General features: G+C 45.4%; 1 protein-coding gene and 1 long non-coding RNA gene across 2 annotated transcripts in view; one reads left to right on the top strand and one right to left on the bottom strand.

Moving 5' to 3' along the window:
* BAHD1 (bromo adjacent homology domain containing 1) overlaps window positions 1-18064 on the top strand; it is a 65452-nt gene that overhangs the window by 35753 nt on the left and 11635 nt on the right. The window contains exons 2-4 of the mRNA XM_083449961.1: window positions 4364-6001; window positions 16396-16757; window positions 17840-17999. Coding sequence (XP_083306087.1) covers window positions 4381-6001; window positions 16396-16757; window positions 17840-17999 — 2143 coding nt within the window. The 5' untranslated portion in view covers window positions 4364-4380. The remainder of the gene's footprint in view (window positions 1-4363; window positions 6002-16395; window positions 16758-17839; window positions 18000-18064) is intronic.
* LOC310682611 lies at window positions 1648-9480 on the bottom strand. Its single transcript, XR_014514049.1, has 2 exons — window positions 8843-9480; window positions 1648-2230 (listed from the first exon to the last, which is right to left on the bottom strand). It is a non-coding gene; the product is annotated as an uncharacterized lncRNA (long non-coding RNA).

The following is an 18064-nucleotide window of genomic DNA, read 5'->3' as shown; positions in this document are numbered from 1 at the left end:
TCTGTTGTGTGCCCCGCCATGTTCTGTGGAGTCTCACCCAACTCTCTGAAGCAGATTTTGAGGATGCATAGAGAACTGGGGGCGGGGGGGCGGGGGGCGGGCAAGGAGTCAGTGATGCAACTGCATCCTAATACGGAATTGCAGGGATTTCAAAATAAAAGAAATTCAGCCAGGGAAATGAGTTCGGAAGCATTTCCCGCCCCCCAAGACAAACAACAGTTAAAATTTTTCTAAACCAAAATATGCTACAGATACTCTTTGCTTGTTTAAATCAATAAATCATAGTTGACCTCGCGACATACTTTGTGAACTTGGCTTGTTTCAGCTGGCGATAGTTAAAATTAACCATAGTTTAGGGTTCAAATACAGCACTAAACTGTTGTTAATTAAAACTGGAAGCACAAGTTTCCAGTCTTCATGGGGTCATGTCAAAAGAGGGAAGGGGGAGACACAAACTCAAGATCTGAGCATGTAAAAAACCATTGTGTCCAGATTTGGCCGATGTGTGCAGAGTAGGAGAAAATAAATTTCATGTTTATTTGCTAAAATGCAGCCTAGAGTTTGGTATTTGTAGAGTTTGGTACATGGTAAATAAGAAGTGCGTGTAGGCTTGTCAAGTTGCAATGTTTTGTTTTTTTGCCCATTTTAATGGACTTTCATGGTTTAAGAACTGTCTTTCACATTCTGTCATGGGTTCACAGTTTATGGAATTCTTGGGGCAAGTCACTTTAAATGTTCTCCCTCTGTTGAGAAAATGTATTGAATGATCTGCGCCAAGATTGAGATAGCGGAATTGTACTTCAGCGGAACAGCAACAGGGCTTCAAAATGAGCCACATACTTTTAACAGAAGGAGTTGTCTTTGCCCAGCATTTCTAAAACTTGTTCACCCTTGAGGTCATATTCAAGCAAAAAAAGGGTACAACAGCAGCCTAATCTTTCCAAGCCTAAATGTAGGACGTAACCTTGTCACTGGCCTAATATTAGAGGTTATTCTAAGTAAAGGAGGGGGTGGAGAGGAATAGATTTGTTTCACTTGCCATTGACTTCCTCCAGGCAGTCTAAATATTGTACAGTGGTACCTTGGTTTACGAAATTAATCTGTTTCGGAAGTCCGTTCTTAAACCAAAGCTGTTCTTCACCCGAGGCAGGCTTTCCCTAATGAGGCCTCCTGCCACCGGTGCCCTTCCACCATTCAGATTCCGTCCTTAGACCGAGGTAAAGTTCTCAAACTGGGACACTATTTCCAGTTTTGCAGAGTTTGTAAACCGAATTGTTCTTAAACTGGACTGTTCCTAAACCAAGGTACCACTGTACAGTGGTACCTCAGGTTACATACGCTTCAGGTTACAGACTCCGCTAACCCAGAAATATTACCTCGGGTTCAGAACTTTGCTTCAGGATGAGAACAGAAATCGTGCTCCAGTGGTGTGGCAGCGGCTGGAGGCCCCATTAGCTAAAGTGCTGCTTCAGGTTAAGAACAGTTTCAGATTAAGAATGGACCTCTGGAACAAATTAAGTACTTAACCTGAGGTACCACTGTACTGATACTTTTCAGCCACAGTTTGGGTTGTTTCCTCCCATATGGAAGAGCCCGCCCCCCGGATCAAGAAGCTGTAAGATAATAGAAACAGAAAGGCAATAGCCCTGTAGTCGTTGGACTTTATCCATTCATTGGAAGGAGAAACAACAGTTTGGGCTTTGTTGTACCTGCACTGCCTCTTTGAAGATATAGAGGCTTCCATTCTACCATTCAGCAGATAAAATGTGCAGAGGTTTCAATGGGTGACCAAGGACAAGCTACTCATTTGATGCTGTCTCAGGGTGGACCCTGTGCTTTTAACCGAAAGCAACCTTGAATGAAGGCTCTGGGAGAGGGAGGTGGAGTTATGATTACCTGCACCTTTTCCAATTAAGGGCAAAAAAGCACTGGTGTCTTTGAGAGACTTTCCCTCCTGTATTTAAAGGGAAGAGCAGGCTTTTCTGGGTGTCCTCTTCCTATCAGATGTGATGCATGCGTTTGATTGCGACTGATGTACAAAATGTGTGGCAGGCGGCAGGCCTCAAGTGGAAGCTCCTTGAACAAGTGGGGAGTGGCTGCAGCCGTTCTGCACCTGTGGAATGCCGGTTTCTGTTCCTCAGAGCCCTGTTGCTTGTCTCTTTCAAAATAGGAAGTTTCCATGTGACGCGCTGCATTATTCTGGATGTTTTCTCAAGTGGGTCGCAAAACCCTGGAGGGCAAGAGATAAATCCACAAATCATGCAAAAGCTAACCCTGAAGCGCAGAGCTGCAAAGATGCCTCATCTAACCTATCTGATAAACCATTTGTAGTCTAGCCATCCAAAATGCTGTCTTGTGGGTGGCCGTTTCCTACTTCCAAGTAGGCCCACAAAGTTTCACTATCCTGCCCGCCCCCCACAACACATCTGTGTTCTTGATATGTGCCTAAAGATGGTAGAGGGCGAACCACCTTTTTTAAAGTGTACATGCTTCTTTCTTAGAATCATAGAATTGTAGAGCTGGAACATACAGGGATCGAACCTGCAACCTTGGTGTTATCAGAGCAACACTCTAACCCACTGGGCTATCCAGGCTCCAGGCTCTTGCCGCATGCAACCGAGTGAGGTGGCTATTAACAAGCACACCTTTATTCTTCCCGCATGCCTCCGTTTACTATGACTGCCTGGAAGCAACATATTCCCACCCTCCTTCTCGCGGTCTCTGCAGCCCATTTCTGACATTGCGCACAGTGCACTTTCACTCAGGCCCATCGCATTTCCCACAGGGTTTCCGTGGCCCAGGCCGCCACCACTCTGTTCCCTTCTGGTCCTTTTTGTGCAGATAGAAGCTCAAATAGATTATGAGCCGGTTTTTAGAGCTTTTTAACAGCATTTATTAAACATGAATTAAAACGACACACTCCAGGATCCCAATTCCCATACGACAGCTTAAATTTTTAAAGCAGATTGCCACAAAATAGCTGCTTCTGCTGAAGAGCCGTGTTCGATTATTAACACAGAATGGCATGAAAGGGGGAAATGAGGGTGTTCAGTACTTTGTGTCACATATGGTGTTGTGTTTACACAAAAATGAACACACACACACACACAGGGCTGCCGTTTCGGCTCGTGTTGCCCTCCAACCCTGCTTAGTGCACACCCTGCCCTGTTGCCAGCCTCCTGCCCTTTACACCTCACCAGGGCTCTGCCACTCTCCCATGGCAACCACCTACACCAGGCACCCCCAAACTCGGCCCTCCAGCTGTTTTGGGACTACAACTCCCATCATCCCTAGCTAACAGGACCAGTGGTCAGGGAATTGTAGTCCCAAAACAGCTGGAGGGCCGAGTTTGGGGATGCCTGCCCTACACCTTTCCCTTCCCACCCCACACAGCTATCAAGCCCCCTTTTAACCTTCCCAACCTCACTTCTGGGGTTGCTTCTCTCTCTCAATCTACATCCCTGCTTTGTATCCTTGCATCACCTTCACGGCTGCTCCCCAGTCATTTTCTCTAACCTCCCCGCTTTGCACACAGATCATCCCTCATGTTAGCCTCCTGGATCTCCCCCCGCCCCACATTGTAACTACTGGCCCTCCTCTTCCGCAGCCTCCTTAGTATTAGGGGTTTGAACTTCCACCCCTATTCCCATGTCCCTCCCTCCCTCCTCTTTTCCCAACACCTTGCAAGGCTCCCTGTGTGCAAAGTGGGCTCCTTTGAACATGTGCAGAGTTCCTTTCCTCCCTCTCACTGTGTTTTTATTACACCATCCCGTGGCTGAACTCCTTAGTATAGTGTGTGTGTGTGTACACATACACACATTATATCTATATTACTATATCTATATCTATATCATCTATATCTATATCTATCTCTGCTCCTCCCTTCCAGACAAATGCATACTTGCGCTCATCCCTTTCTAGCTCTCATAGAAAGAGACAACCAATTCTTCCATTCCACCCCCCCCCCCAAAGTGGGTTTTCCCACTTCTGTGGGAGAACAAGTGAAAAATTCTCGTTGGAAACAGGGGTAGATGTGGTTTTAATGAAGTAACTACATCATAAATAGTGTTCACCCAGCTGACGTGATTGAGGTAGCCCACATCTGAGAGAAGAAAGGGAGGCTTAGTAGTAAGGCGTTGGGCCTTTAGCCTTGCGTATAATTATCAAGCTCCTCAGTTTGAAATAAAACCCCATCTTAATGTATCTAGGTTCTTAATTTGACCGAAAAGCTCTCCCCCACTGAAAGGGTCCGCATTTTTTCCCTACAGGGCAAATGCTTCTAAAACATATCCCTGCCATCTCTTGGTGTATTGTGCGATATTCTCAACCCGTGATATTAAGACATTTTCCTCTTTGTTCTCAGGGGTGGACATTGATCCTATGACGCATGCCCGGAAGAAACAGCTCTTACTTCTGAAACACTCAGCTGGTTCTGCTGGCCAAGCTTTGTCACCGATTGACGGTGAGAGAATGGATAGGACTGAGGCGGAGGATTGTGAGCGAGGCAATGGCGCTGAGGGGCAAACCTGCCAGAGTCGATTTGCAGGCGTGAATAAAAGCAGGAATTTGCAGGAACTCAGAAAGACGTATCCATTGAGAAAACGCCTCAGCTCATCCGTGGATAAAAAAACATGCTCCGTGCTCCTCACTAGATTGGAGGATGTTGCCGGATCCCTGTCGGAGGAGACTCAGAGTGGGATGAAGAGAGGTCTCGCCCATTGTATGGATGACTTCAGACCCGCCTGCCTTCCGGATCGCGTTCAGGTCGTGAAGCAAGAGCCATCGGCAGGGAGATGCACAATATCGTGTTCTGGGACCGGGCGGCAGGAAAGCGATGCTTGTCTTGCAGAACCCAGGAAGCGCAGGCTAGCCTCGCTGAACGCAGAGGCAGTCAACAACCTGCTTTTCGAACGGGACGACGGCTTAATGAACGGCCGGCGTTTCCGGAAAGATCCCCCCAAAGTCGGCGGAGTTTGTTGCACTAAGAATATATGCTGCAGTACTCAGGGCGCTTGGCCCTCGGTGGAAAAGCAGAGCTCCAAGGCAGCAAAGGGAAAGAACCAAAACCGACCGAGTCCGAAGTGTGCTCCTCAGCCGCTGGATGGTGTCGTTGACGGGAAAGGGCGGGAGGATGGCGGGATTTCCTACCACCCTGCTCCAAAGAGATTGGCCAGTCTCAACGCCGCAGCGTTTCTGAAACTGACCCATGAGAAAGACCAGCCGCTGAAGCCCAGGAGTAAATCCACTGGTGAAAAAGAGAGCAAGCCTGAAAACCACGGTTCCAAATCCAAGCTGAAATGGGCCAAAGCCAGTGGGAAAAACTGTGTTAAATCCAAAAAGGAAACGTCCACTGTAAAAATAGAAGGTCATCATAGCTGGCAAGGAGTCGCTGAGGGCGTATTTACAAAAGCAGCCCATCAGGATCCTCCTAGAATTTTGGGGGAAACGGAGTCTGTCAGTTACGAGCCGCTACCTAACTCTTGCGAAGGCCCGGAGGGTTTCTATCACAGACTGCCTTTGCTCATGGGTGGGCAAGCCTCTATGAAACCTGAATATGGAAGACCCGGAGAGAAATCTCCGACTCCCAAGCAGGAATTTCATCAGCCTTCCTTCCCAGTACCTCAGTTCCACCCTTTGCCCGTGCCAGGAAACCATACGGATTGTGGCTGCCTCTACGAATCGTCGGACTTGACTCCATTGAATGGGTTTTATGTTTATTATGGCCAAAGCGGATACAATGATTACACTCACTGCTCTGTTTACCCGAAGGATGAGCTGTCCCAGGCGACAGGTTGCGAGGGGCTTTTGGTGTCTCCGGGTTCTTTACCGCCAGACCCCTCGTTCCAGCCATTTCACTGGTGTAGCTCTCCCTACTGTTGTGGGGAAGGACCGGCAATTAACAGTTACAGCCTTTGTGGAGTTATGCACGTACCGGAGAGCAGAATCAGTACTGTGCACGCAGGGCGGAACTGCTACCCTTATAAGATGCCTTTTGCAGCAGGTAAGTCTGAAATGGGATTTCCCCACGCCTTAAAAAAAGAAAAACTTGGCTGCTCATACTTAAGAGTACTTGAGGCTTTACAATGTGGGTTGCCGGCTTTTTACTGTAGCCTGTTGAGAATGAATTAGTTTTGCCTAGGTGATCAGAGGCTGCGATACTGTGCTGGCCTTGACATTTATATTCCTTGAAGCGACTGTCTCATCTTACTTCCTAGCATGACCTGTCTTGCAGCGATATGTTTTAATGGTTGCCCATAGCAGCCCAGTTTCTCCTACCAGATGGCTTGAACTGAATTCTCTCTTTGCAAATGGGGTACACATACCGTGTGCCGTATTTTCTGTGTGAGATGAAAGGCTTGCAAACTTACAGGTTGTCCAATGTGGGTATTCAGCTTCAGATTTTTTTCCTCAGAAAAATTCATTCATGAAAAGAACCTGAGTAGAAACGTAAAATTTCCAGAAATTTTGAAACCGTGGGGAAATTTGGAGGGTTTTGTTTTGTTTTTTGGAAGGGGGGGGAATTTGGGGGGAAATAAGCAATGTTTGGGTTTTTAGCATCCTTTACACTTTGAAAGTCATTTGGGTACTTTAGGAACATAAAATATATCATGTTCAACTTTGCCATTACTTTATGATATTTGGTATATTAGAAATGCCATTTATTCAGTCTATAATTACGTATTGAATTTCCTTAAAAAACCCCACAAAGTTATGCTGCACTATAAGGAACATGGCATCTCTCATTTTACCAGTTGGTGAGGAGTAGGCAACCCCCCCTCCAATAAAAACAGGATAAACCATCAACATTAGAGTAAAGAAAGAAAATTACTATGGTTTGTATTCAACTAAGTCCTACTCGGGACGCGGGTAGCGCTGTGGGCTAAAGCCTCAGCACCTAGGGCTTGCCGATCAAAAGGTCGGCGGTTCGAATCCCCGCGGCGGGGTGCGCTCCCGTTGTTCGGTCCCAGCGCCTGCCAACCTAGCAGTTTGAAAGCACTCCCGGGTGCAAGTAGATAAATAGGGACCGCTTACTAGCGGGAAGGTAAACAGCGTTTCCGTGTGCGGCTCTGGCTCGCCAGAGCAGCGATGTCACGCTGGCCACGTGACCCGGAAGTGTCTCCGGACAGCGCTGGCCCCCGGCCTCTTGAGTGAGATGGGCGCACAACCCTAGAGTCTGTCAAGACTGGCCCATACGGGCAGGGGTACCTTTACCTTTTTTAAGTCCTACTCAAGAGCATACCCATTGAAATGAATGAGCCTAAGTCAGCCATGCTTCTTTCAGTCCCCCACAGCACTCATTTCCATTGAAAGAAATGTGAAGGCGGATGGGGGAGAGGAACCAAGACTCAATGAATATTACATGAAATTTAATCAGTCTCATTTTCTGAGCTATTATTATCAGTTTCTGCTTTTTCATATTTGTCATCATATCCATCAAGCACTTCTAAAACTTGAAGTAATGCTTGGATAGAAACAAGTTTCTCTATCCTTTCACATCATACCCCAACATTTTTCAATTTGGGTGGGGGGAATTAAAAAAAGAAGGCTTTGCAGGAAAATGAAAGCAAAACACTCCCCTCCCCTGATTTTTTCCAGAGTTCTTATTTGCCTTCATATATTTAAAACCAAATAGTTTTAAGTGTGGGAAACTTCTACTGATAGTCTCACATTTCAGTGGTAACCCAGATCTCATATTTTGGTCTGTGCTTGTTTTATTTCCAAGTGAGCAGCTCAGTCCATAGAGGGGAGTATGGAAGGATATTATGGAGGGTGCAGGGGGAAAGGCAGCTGTCCAACTTTTCTATAGCTCCACATAGGTAAAGGGACCCCTGACCGTTAGGTCCAGTCACGGATGACTCTGGGGTTTATTGGCTTTATTGGCTGAGGGAGCCGGCGTACAGCTTCTGGGTCATGTGGCCAGCATGACTAAGCTGCTTCTGGCGAACCGGAGCAGCGCATGGAAACGCTGTTTACCTTCCTGCCAGAGTGGTACCTATTTATCTACTTGCACTTTGACGTGCTTTCAAACTTCTAGGTGGGCAGGAGCTGGGACTGAACAATGGGAGCTCACCCATCATTGAGATTTGAACCGCCGACCTTCTGATCGGCAAGCCCTAGGCTCTGTGGTTTAGACCACCCTTTACCCCAGAGCTCCATATATCTGGCTGCTAATATGTGTATGGCGCTGCTGATAACATGGAGAAATCCTGGCTGGTTGACTACTATCCTTTCCCATTAGGTAGAGGAAGAGCAGGCAGTTTGGTGGTCATGCTGAATAGCATACCAAGCTGCTCCTCATCCAGAGGCACTGTGCCCCATAAACCCTCCTCTAGTGCTCTGGTACTCGGAAGAAGCCAAGCAGTTTGTAAAGGGAAGAGAAGGAAACAAAACAAAACGCAGTTGTGAAGGTTGGTACACAAATGCCACCTGCCCACCCACCCACTAGCGACCCTTTTCTCACTTCACAGTAAGTCTGAATCTGCGTCTTGCGTGAATTGCGCTCATCTGTCTCCTCCCTTTGCCAAGCTCGGGCAAAACAAATCACATGTGCAAACCAGTGCTCTTGCAACAAACTGGTTTGTTCTTGGCTTCTTCTCATGGTTTGTTTGGACAGAAACAAACCACAAAGTCAGGGCTGTGTTTGGTGTGCAGGGCAAGCTACACTTGTTTCAAACCAAAGCAACTTACAAATAAATTATTATATATTTATTTACACCACCCTCTTTCCCCTGACAGGGATGCAAGGTGGCTTACAGATAAAAATAAGAACAGCTAAAGGCATGCGAGGAGGGAATAATTAAAAAACAATTAAACGTTGATAGAATTAAAACTTGAGACTTACATTTGCCAGGTTTGTATAGCGTAGTATCCTACTTAATCCTAAAAAGAGGGACAACTTTTCCTGGTCTTGATTCTTCCTCTTCACTAGCAACCAAGCAAGTAGCTATTTACAAACCTCTGTTAAAATAGATTACGGCTTGGGTCTAAAGATTCCTGTCAACACGCCGTAGTGGTTGCCATTTAGCGGCTATTCTATTCTCCTAGTGGTTTTCAGTGCAGCCTATCCCACTGCAGAGGGTCCCCAGACACTTTGGGGCTAAACTCAGAGGCCTCAGTACATATCGCAAAGTTCTCTTTACAGCCCTTAGTATTCTTATAGAGAATTGAGTTGAGTTAAACAAAAAAGATTCTTAATTCAGTACCACACACTTTCTCCAGTAGGTCACAACACTGAGTTCTCCACAGTGTCTTCCCCTTCCCTAAGCTAAAATTGCACTTGGTGGATTGTAGTTCCAACACCTTTTAAAGCTTCCCTACTGATTTCACACACTTTTAGATCTGCTGGTAGCAGCCGCCCTCCCTGGCCATGCTAGGAATTGACTGTGGGAAGCTTCCATTGCAGGACTTGTGCAGCTGTGCCACTGAGTTGTGACCCTTTTACAGAGGGATAAGTGGTGACTTGCCAGTCTCTGGCCCCCAGGATCAGGCCATAGTGCAAGTACATAAACTATTGTGCTGCATGGCGATGACTGGTGACTGGCGATAGCTTTCCACAATTTTACCTCACAGAGAGAAGCAGCCTTTTGTAAGTTTGTAAGAAAACTTAAGTTCTGTTCTAAGTGATGAAGATTACATTAAGGTTTTGTTTTAATCCAGTTTAATGAGGGAAAGCCGTGCTTGTTACAGAAAAACAGGGGGGGGGGACCCTTGTTTTTTAAAAAACAAATAAGTTTTTTTAAAAAAAAGCTGCTCTAAATAGGGTTTTATTTAATTAAGCCATATTTGCAGTAGAACCATTGAAATCAGTGGACAAATTAGTAATTCCGTTGATTTTGGTGGGCCTGCACAGAGTATGACCCCAGTCATACACAACTCATACATTTTTGTTCTTGTTTCCTGTGTTCTTATTCGAATCCCTGTAAAGAGAAGCCATAGCTCAGTAGGTAGAGCACATGTTTTGCATGCACAAAGCTGCAGGTTCAATCCCCAGCATCTCCAACGTCAAAGGATTTCTCTTTCTTTTTTTTAATGATATTTATTAAATTTTTTATAGTTATAGGAAAAAAGACAATAAAGAAAAACAATACATAAATTCAACAAACAATATATCGACAATAAAAAGATACAATACAGGAATACAACAAAAACAAAACAAAAACATTTAAACACACATCCAAATTTCATATCTTTCATTTACTTATTTCCTCGACTTCCTCACACCTCCCTTTTTTGTATTCTAATTCAAATTTACTAATTCAACAAATCCTTTCCCTCTTCTTCAATATTTGTTCTATAATTTATCCTAACACAGTTTAGCTTTAAATTTCCCACTTTAACACATTAACAATTAATATTCATATAGTTCTTGATAACCCTTCTGCTAAAACCTTGTAACTTCATTCCAATATTCTTCTAACATTCATTAATTTTGCAATATTTCTGTAAATATACTTTGATTTTTTTCCAATCTTCCTCCATCAACTCTTCTCCCTGGTCTCGGATTCTGCCAGTCATTTCTGCCATTTCCATATAGTCCATCAGTTTCATCTGCCATTCTTCCCGGGTGGGTAGCTCTTGTGTCTTCCAATACTTTGCGATGAGTATCCTTGCTGCTGTTGTAGCATACATAAAAAAGGTTCTATCTTTCTATCTACTCTGGTTTCTCTTCAGATCGTATAAATCTTTTGCCTTTTACGTCAAAGGATTTCTCGCTGCCTGGTACCCACAGAGAGCTAAGACCACTTGAAGTTGAGCAGTCCTCCAGAAGCTTGGGTCACTAGAAGTTGTTGGAGCTACAACCCCACCATCCTTGGCCATTGGGCATGCTAGCTGAGGTTGATGGGGGTTGTTGTCTGAATACCCAGTGATCCACAGTTGGGAAAGGCTTGAGCTAGATAAACCAAGAGGCTGGCTCCGTATAAGGCAGCTTCATAAGTCATTTGTTTCAGATACAGCTTCTGGTGTCTACATAGCCGGGCTTCATCAATGTGTTCTCTGGATCTTTCTCTTACAGCATGTAAAATGTTGATCCCAACGATTTAAAAACGCTTCTCACTGTGGCTGTGCTAGGAAATTCTGTGTCTAGAATAAAAGCTGCCGGACTATAAAATTCTATATCTGTAATAACTGTTATTTATACAATTAGTCAATAAAGAGGTGTAATTTCCTCTCCCCGAGATGGCAGTTGCCTCTGTGGACATCTCTTTCTGGCTGTGCACAGCCATGCTGTGAAAACCGTTTTAAGATTCGCAGGAAAGGATAGCTAATCCAATTAAACTGCTGGAGGGTTTTAGGTAGATGGCTGAAATGTTTAAAGTGGGACTATGGGATAAGATGGGCATTACGATTTTCTCCTGCTCCCGGAATATCTTGCGGTTCAAAAAAGAAGCATATGAGCAAAGAGTGTATTTGTGTAAATATGTGTGCTACCATAGTGCCATTTTTGTTCTCACCTGTTGGGTTTATCTGCCTTCAAAAACCTACCTTGCACTAAAGACTTATTCAGGAACACATTCAGGAAATTGGGGGAGTGCAGACTCTGTAAAAAGGTGGCAGTGCCCTAAGCCACATTGTGTTATACTCAAGAACTTGATTGTAGTTTAGTTGGCAGAACTGGGAAGGTGGTGTAAATATTTTGAGTCATTCATGGGAAGACCTTTAATCAGGTTTCGCCTTTCTTAGAAAGGGATGAAGTTGCTACAGGAAGATGAGTGTCATTCATAAATTAGGAGGTTTGAGTGGTGGCTAAACATGAGAGGAGCCCTGCTGGGTCAGATCAAAGGCTTATCTGGTCCAGCATGCAATCAGATGCCTATGAGAAGCCTCCCACAAGCAGGTCACGGGCACAATAACACACTCCCACTCACATCCCCCTACAACTGGTGCTCAGAGACACACTGATCATATATAGCTCTCATTACTAGTAGCCATCAACAGCTCTATCCTCTGTTGGTAGTTGATGGCACTCAGGACTGTATGCAGTCAATTGGTCTATAGGTGCCAATTGGTCCAGTGGCCATTGAAGCCCTCCCCTCAACTGCCTGTCTTTCGTCTGGCTGGCACAAACAAGCCATGTACTTCTAAGTTGGGTCAGAAGCAATTGCTTGAAAGTCACTTGTAGTTCTTTCACTTTCCCTCAGTCTGGCAAGGAGATTGTTGCAGACATCAGAGTGACTGCCCTCCTCCAGATCCATTGAGTGTCATGGAGCTGGCAGTAATATCCAATAATCGGTGAAAGACCACTGGCAAAATGGGACTCCTTGCACCAGTCTCTCCAATCCTTGCAGTGAGACTTGCTAGCTGGTCAGTTCAGTGGCTGACTGCACAGATTTGTGCCATGCTGGAGAAGTGGCATGGATCTCTCATGGTATTTTTAATTGTGATATATTCCTGCTTTAAAGGTGTGAGCTGGTATTTAGAACTAAGTAAGATGGATTTACTTTCCAAGTCTTCCATAACTCAGGACAATATCAATGTGATGGTTTTGTGATAACAGTCACCTTTGAACAGCTGAGTCTTCGGTGCCGTAATTAAAACATTCTTTGTGCAGTGGAGAACTGCCATTTAGCCTTTTAATGAACTTTTGTGGGAATTTTTGTGCTGGATCAGATCACCTAACTGAGCTTTCTCCCTCTGCTGTTGGCAGCCAGACGCACCAGAGAAGATCAGAAACAGGTCAAAAGAGTTGTGTCAGTCCCTCGTTGCCACAGTGTCAGATACTCATAGATGCGAACACTCAAGATGGAAGTTGCACTTCTAGCCTCTTGGTATCTGTGTTCACCTAATCCTTTTGTTTTAAAAGCCTTTTATCTTAGCACTTTAGCCAGCACAGTATTTTGTGCTGGTGTGTTGGATATTCTGTTTAATGCAATGTTCAAAGTACTTTGTCCTGACTTAAACCTATTGTCTGCCAACTTTATTGCATGAGTCCAGTCTTGAGACAGTGACTCCTTTCTTTCCGTCTCTCTGTTCCCACCCATGAGATTCCAAACTTCTCCTGTTTCTTCTCCCTTCCCGTCCCAATCTAAAATGCTTGATTCGTTGCAGCAAATTGAGATTTCCTTCTAGCTGCTTGTATATTTTTACTTTTTTTTTTGTTTTTTGCATTTATATCCCACCTTTTTCTTAAAGGTGGCCTACATTGTTTTCTCCCTCTCCATTTAATTCCTACAAGAACCCTGCGAGGTAGGCTAGGCTGAGAGGGAGTGACTAGCCCAAGGTCCCCCAATGAGCTTGATAATCTTTGGTTGCTTCCCTGAGTCATGCAGGCAGCTAGAATTCATCCCTTACCTCTTTGTGTACTGAGACATCATGCTAGAGAACTGTATTTCAGGAAGACTGGTTCTAGGTGGGTGATTTATATCAGGCTTCCTCAAACTTGCCCCTCCAGATGTTTTTGGCCTACAACTCCCATGATCCCTAGTTAGCAGGACCAGTGGTCAGGGATGATGGGAATTGTAGTCTCAAAAAAATCTGGAGGGCTGAGGTTGAGGAAGCCTGATTTATAGCATTATTATTTGTGTATGAAAGGACGCGGGTGGTGCTGTGGTCTAAACCACAGAGCGTAGTGCTTGCCGAGCAGAAGGTCGGCGGTTCGAATCCCTGTGACAGGGTGAGCTCCCGTTGCTCGCTCCCTGCTCCTGCCAACCTAGCAGTTCAAAAGCACCCTCAAAAAGTGCAAGTAGATAAATAGGTACCACTCCGGCAGGAAGGTAAACGGCGTTTCCGTGTGCTGCTCTGGTTCTCCAGAAGTGGCTTAGTCATGCTAGGCACATGACCCAGAAGCTGTATGCCAGCTCCCTCAGCCAGTAAATCAAGATGAGCGCCGCAACCCCACAGTCGTTTGCAACTGGACCTAATGGTCAGGGGTCCCTTTACTTTTGCCTATTTGTGTATGAAGGGCTCATTCAATCACAAGTCAGCACCTGCAGCCTGAAGTGTTAAGAGCCCAAGTGCAGGTTTGTCCAGCTCATTGAGAACTAGATTTGAGATACAAAAAGTGCCACAATGCCCCAGGAGAAGAGACCCTCTCCAGAAAGCTCTGTTCCAGTTTCTGACTTCAGGGATTCTGCACTGATGTTTTTAACATATCAAAAGGCGGGGCCACCACAACTCAGGGAGCCCTGGAAAGGTGGCTGTGCCTGTAATAATCAGGCCATTTAAAGATCTTGTCATACTTTATTAGCTGCCCTTGTTTTTACAGCTGTGGCACTTGCTTGTTAATACTCCCATCTCTGAGGAGGGAGGACTGCTTCCCAGCCTTGTTTTACAGCTTGCAGAGTGGGAGGCAGAGGGCAGCAGTTTCCCACAGCAAAAAGACTCAGTCGTACTTTGCTTCTTTAGATCGAAATCAGCTGTGGCATTGATTCTTCTAATTTGCTGGGATTTCCAAGGCTGCGTACGTAGGGGCCGCCACTCATCGCAGCATCCATTTCTGTGAACTTCCACACTTATCAGAGGCCGACTGAAGTTGTTCCGCTGACTATTCTGAAAGGTTCAGGCCAGCCTGCTCACAAGGGCTTATCTTCATGTTCGGAACTCCCTTCTTGCAGCGTTGGTCAGGTCATGAGCCGGGGAATCATAGACTCATAGAATTGTAGAGTTGGAAGGGATCCCAAGGGCCATCTAGTCCCTTGCAAGAATATTTTGCCCAACGTGGGGCTTGAACCCACAACCCTGAGATTAAGAATCTCATGCTCTACCAACTGAGCTAGGTAAGCACTTTCCCACTGATGTTTACTCTTGCCAATCAAAAAGGTCTTTGCACCGAGGCGTGTTTGGCTGTGACAGCTAGGATCCCCAATCTCACATAGGAAGCAGCCTTTTGCATTATTTTGGAACAGTTACGATACGATAATCTTTATTGTCATTGTCCCATACAGAACAACAAAATTGAAAAAATCTACACCAGACATTCAAAAACCAACAAGCCTGCTATCCCAGCCTAGTTAACCCCCTAAAAATTTTGATACCCCATAATTAAATACAATATGCATCCAATATACATCTTACACTGTGTTTAAAACCAAAATCGCATTTGGGTAGAAACTGTTTCTCAGGCGGCTAGTCCTAGTCTTTATAACCCTGTACCTTCTTCCAGAAGGCAGAAGCTGAAGGAGATCATTTCTGGGGTGCGTACTATCCTGCACGATCTCTTCAGCTTTCTTATGACACCTGGAAGCATAGATTTGACCCAAGGTGGGAAGAGCGCACCCAATTATTCTCTCCACAGTCTTTACAACCCTGGACAGCATTGTTTTTTCTCTGACTGTGCAGCTCCCAAACCACATATACTTTACTTATTTACATAAGTAAATACACTGTCAGTCATTCTCTGTTCTAACTTTTCCTAAGAAACTGAAGCGCTTTTTGCGTGCATTCTGCCAGGAGGAACTGCGGGTGTTTTGGTATTGCTTTTGTACTTGACTTGGTAGGTAGACCAGAAATATGGCAGCAGCCCCCATGCCGCTGATGTGGCAGCTGCACGCCCAAGAGGTTTGGATTTTCTGCATGTGTGGCAAGCAGAAGAGGTCTTCTCATGTGAACTGTTATTGAATCACAGGGAGCTTCCACATTTTCTTCTGGATGCAGGAGATTTCTTGGGAGTGGGATGAGAGCTTTCCCCCTTTCATCTTCTGTTATTCTCATTCAAAATCTAATAATAAGGTGCAGATAACCCCCTCTGGGACACCTGAAGCAGCAGTAACTATGTAGGGACTAGGGAGAATAATAATAATAATAATAATAATAATAATAATAATAATAATAATAATAAATTTTAATTATATCCCGCCCTCCCCAGCCGAAGCCAGGCTCAGGGCGGCTAACAACAATACAACAGTACAACACAACACTTTAAAATCATTCATTATAAAATTAGAGCAGAAGAGCACCTGATAGCATGGGGAAGTACAGGAATCTTTTTCCTAGAAGACCCATTTTGCCTTCTATCTCTCAGTCAAAATTGGTTTGCACATTTACTCCCCCTCCCCCCACTGATAATTAGAGCATACAAGCTAAAATCTTGCCGTTGAAAGAGAAAGAAGGTGCAAGGAAAATGAGACTTTGGTTCTTGAGGTTGAAAACATGTTCTGACAAATTTGGCACCGGGCAGTCAAGTATTTTGAACACTGAAAATGCTGCGTAAATACTGTGGTGGAGGAGGTGAGCTGGGCAGAAGCAAAAAGTATTTTTTTTATGGAGCCAGGATGTCATTCTTCCTGCTGTTATTCTGAGCGTGACACTTGGCTTCCGATGGTAATATTTGTGCTTAGTCATTGTTAAGGAGGGCTTTACAGTCGTGCTCTCAGGAACCATCCCAATAATTCCCTCTTCTTCCGACAAGCAGTGCCTCACGCTATCTTTTGCTTTCCCTCCCTCCTCATCTCCTTGTAGACAGCTGCAAGTCTCTGGACCAGCTGAGCCTCACAATCCCTGTGGCAGGGCACCCTGTTTCACCTGCCCACCCACTCTCAGGATGTCCGGTACCAAGTGTGCCACCAGCTGCAGAACCTGTTCCTCACTTGCAGACGCCCAACTCGGAGCCCCAGACTATGGCCCGCGAGTGCCCACAGAGCTCCAAGCCTCCCAGTGGCTCCAAATCAGGCCTCCGCAACACCGCCAGCTGTTTACATGTGTCTGACAGCAAAACCGCTGGGGGTCACTCTCATCCAAAGCAGCAACGGATTAACCGGAGAAGAGCTACCAATGGCTGGATACCCATTGGAGCAGCCTCCGAGAAGGCCGTCTATGTTGTGGTAAGCAGCCTGCCAAAACTGCAGGGGTTTTTCTCTCCAGTAATGAGGTTTGTTTATGATGGGGCTTGCTTGCTGGCACCTTGAATATACAGCTCTAGGCTCCAAGCGAAAATGTTCCTCTTTAACCAGGCCTTTGGCTGATCGGCATCCAATGCCCTTTTAAAATGTGTTGGGTTGTTTTTGATTTTATTATGTGTTTTGGGTTTTTGTATTGTAGTTTTACGTTGTAACCACCTTGAGACCTGTGGGTATAGGGCAGTACAGTCGTACCTTGGAAGTCAAACAGAATCTGTTCCGGAAGTCCGTTCAACTTCCAAAACGTTCGGAAACCAAAACGCGGCTTCCGATTGGCTGCAGGGGGCTCCTGCAGCCAATTGGAAGCCGCGGAAGCCTCGTCGGACGTTCAGCTTCCAAAAATAGTTCATAAACCGGAACAGTCACTTCCAGGTTTGCGGCGTACAGGAGCCAAAATGTTCGAGAACTAAGCTGTTCGAAAACCAAGGTATGACTGTATACAATTTTAATTGATGATGATGATTGACTTTATGTGCCCTGCCCCACCCTGCTCCTGCTTCTGCGTTGAAAAAAAGTACCAGTGGAGCCTTGTTAGGCTCCAACATCTTTCATCATAGAACATACTTATATTATGTGGGACTGCCCTGTGTTGTGTTTTACTGCAAAGAAGTTTAAACAGATTCTTCTCCCCGGGATGTTAAGCCTGCAGCCAGAATGCTGAAGTACCCCACTTTTTGCAGAACTGCTTTCCTTAAAACCAGTGTGAACAAACTGAAGTTGCTTGAAGATTTCTTTTCCCTTTCTTTTCTGGGTTTCATAATCATTGCCTTTCATCTGAGCAGCATGTTTTGCTTCTGAAATTAACCTGCTGGGAGGAGAGAGATGCATCCTGCTGTTTTGTATGCTGCAGCTTCTCCATGGGTTCCTCTGGCAGCGCAGACACACCCTTTCTGGCAGAAAGATTTCTGCTTGGTGTAGGTGGATTCAAGGAAGCTGGCGTCTGTTTCTCAGCATTGTTTCCCTGCCTCACTTCTTTCCTCGGCGCTCTCTCTTGTCAATATTTGTAGAACGAACCAGAGCCAGCTGTTCGCAAGAGCTACCAGGCCGTGGAGAGAGATGGAGAAATCATCCGGGTCCGAGACACAGTCCTCCTGAAATCTGGACCACGAAAGAAATCTATGCCTTATGTGGCAAAGATATCAGCCCTATGGGAAGACCCCAAAACAGGTATTGGATGGGTAAATGATTGCATAACCATCTCCTTTGTAGGCAGTCAGGGAGAAACGGAATGG

The sequence above is a fragment of the Podarcis tiliguerta genome (assembly GCF_965153285.1).
Source record: "Podarcis tiliguerta genome assembly, chromosome: 1".
Classification (NCBI taxonomy): domain Eukaryota; kingdom Metazoa; phylum Chordata; class Lepidosauria; order Squamata; family Lacertidae; genus Podarcis; species Podarcis tiliguerta.
This window is presented reverse-complemented; position numbering and strand designations above follow the sequence as displayed.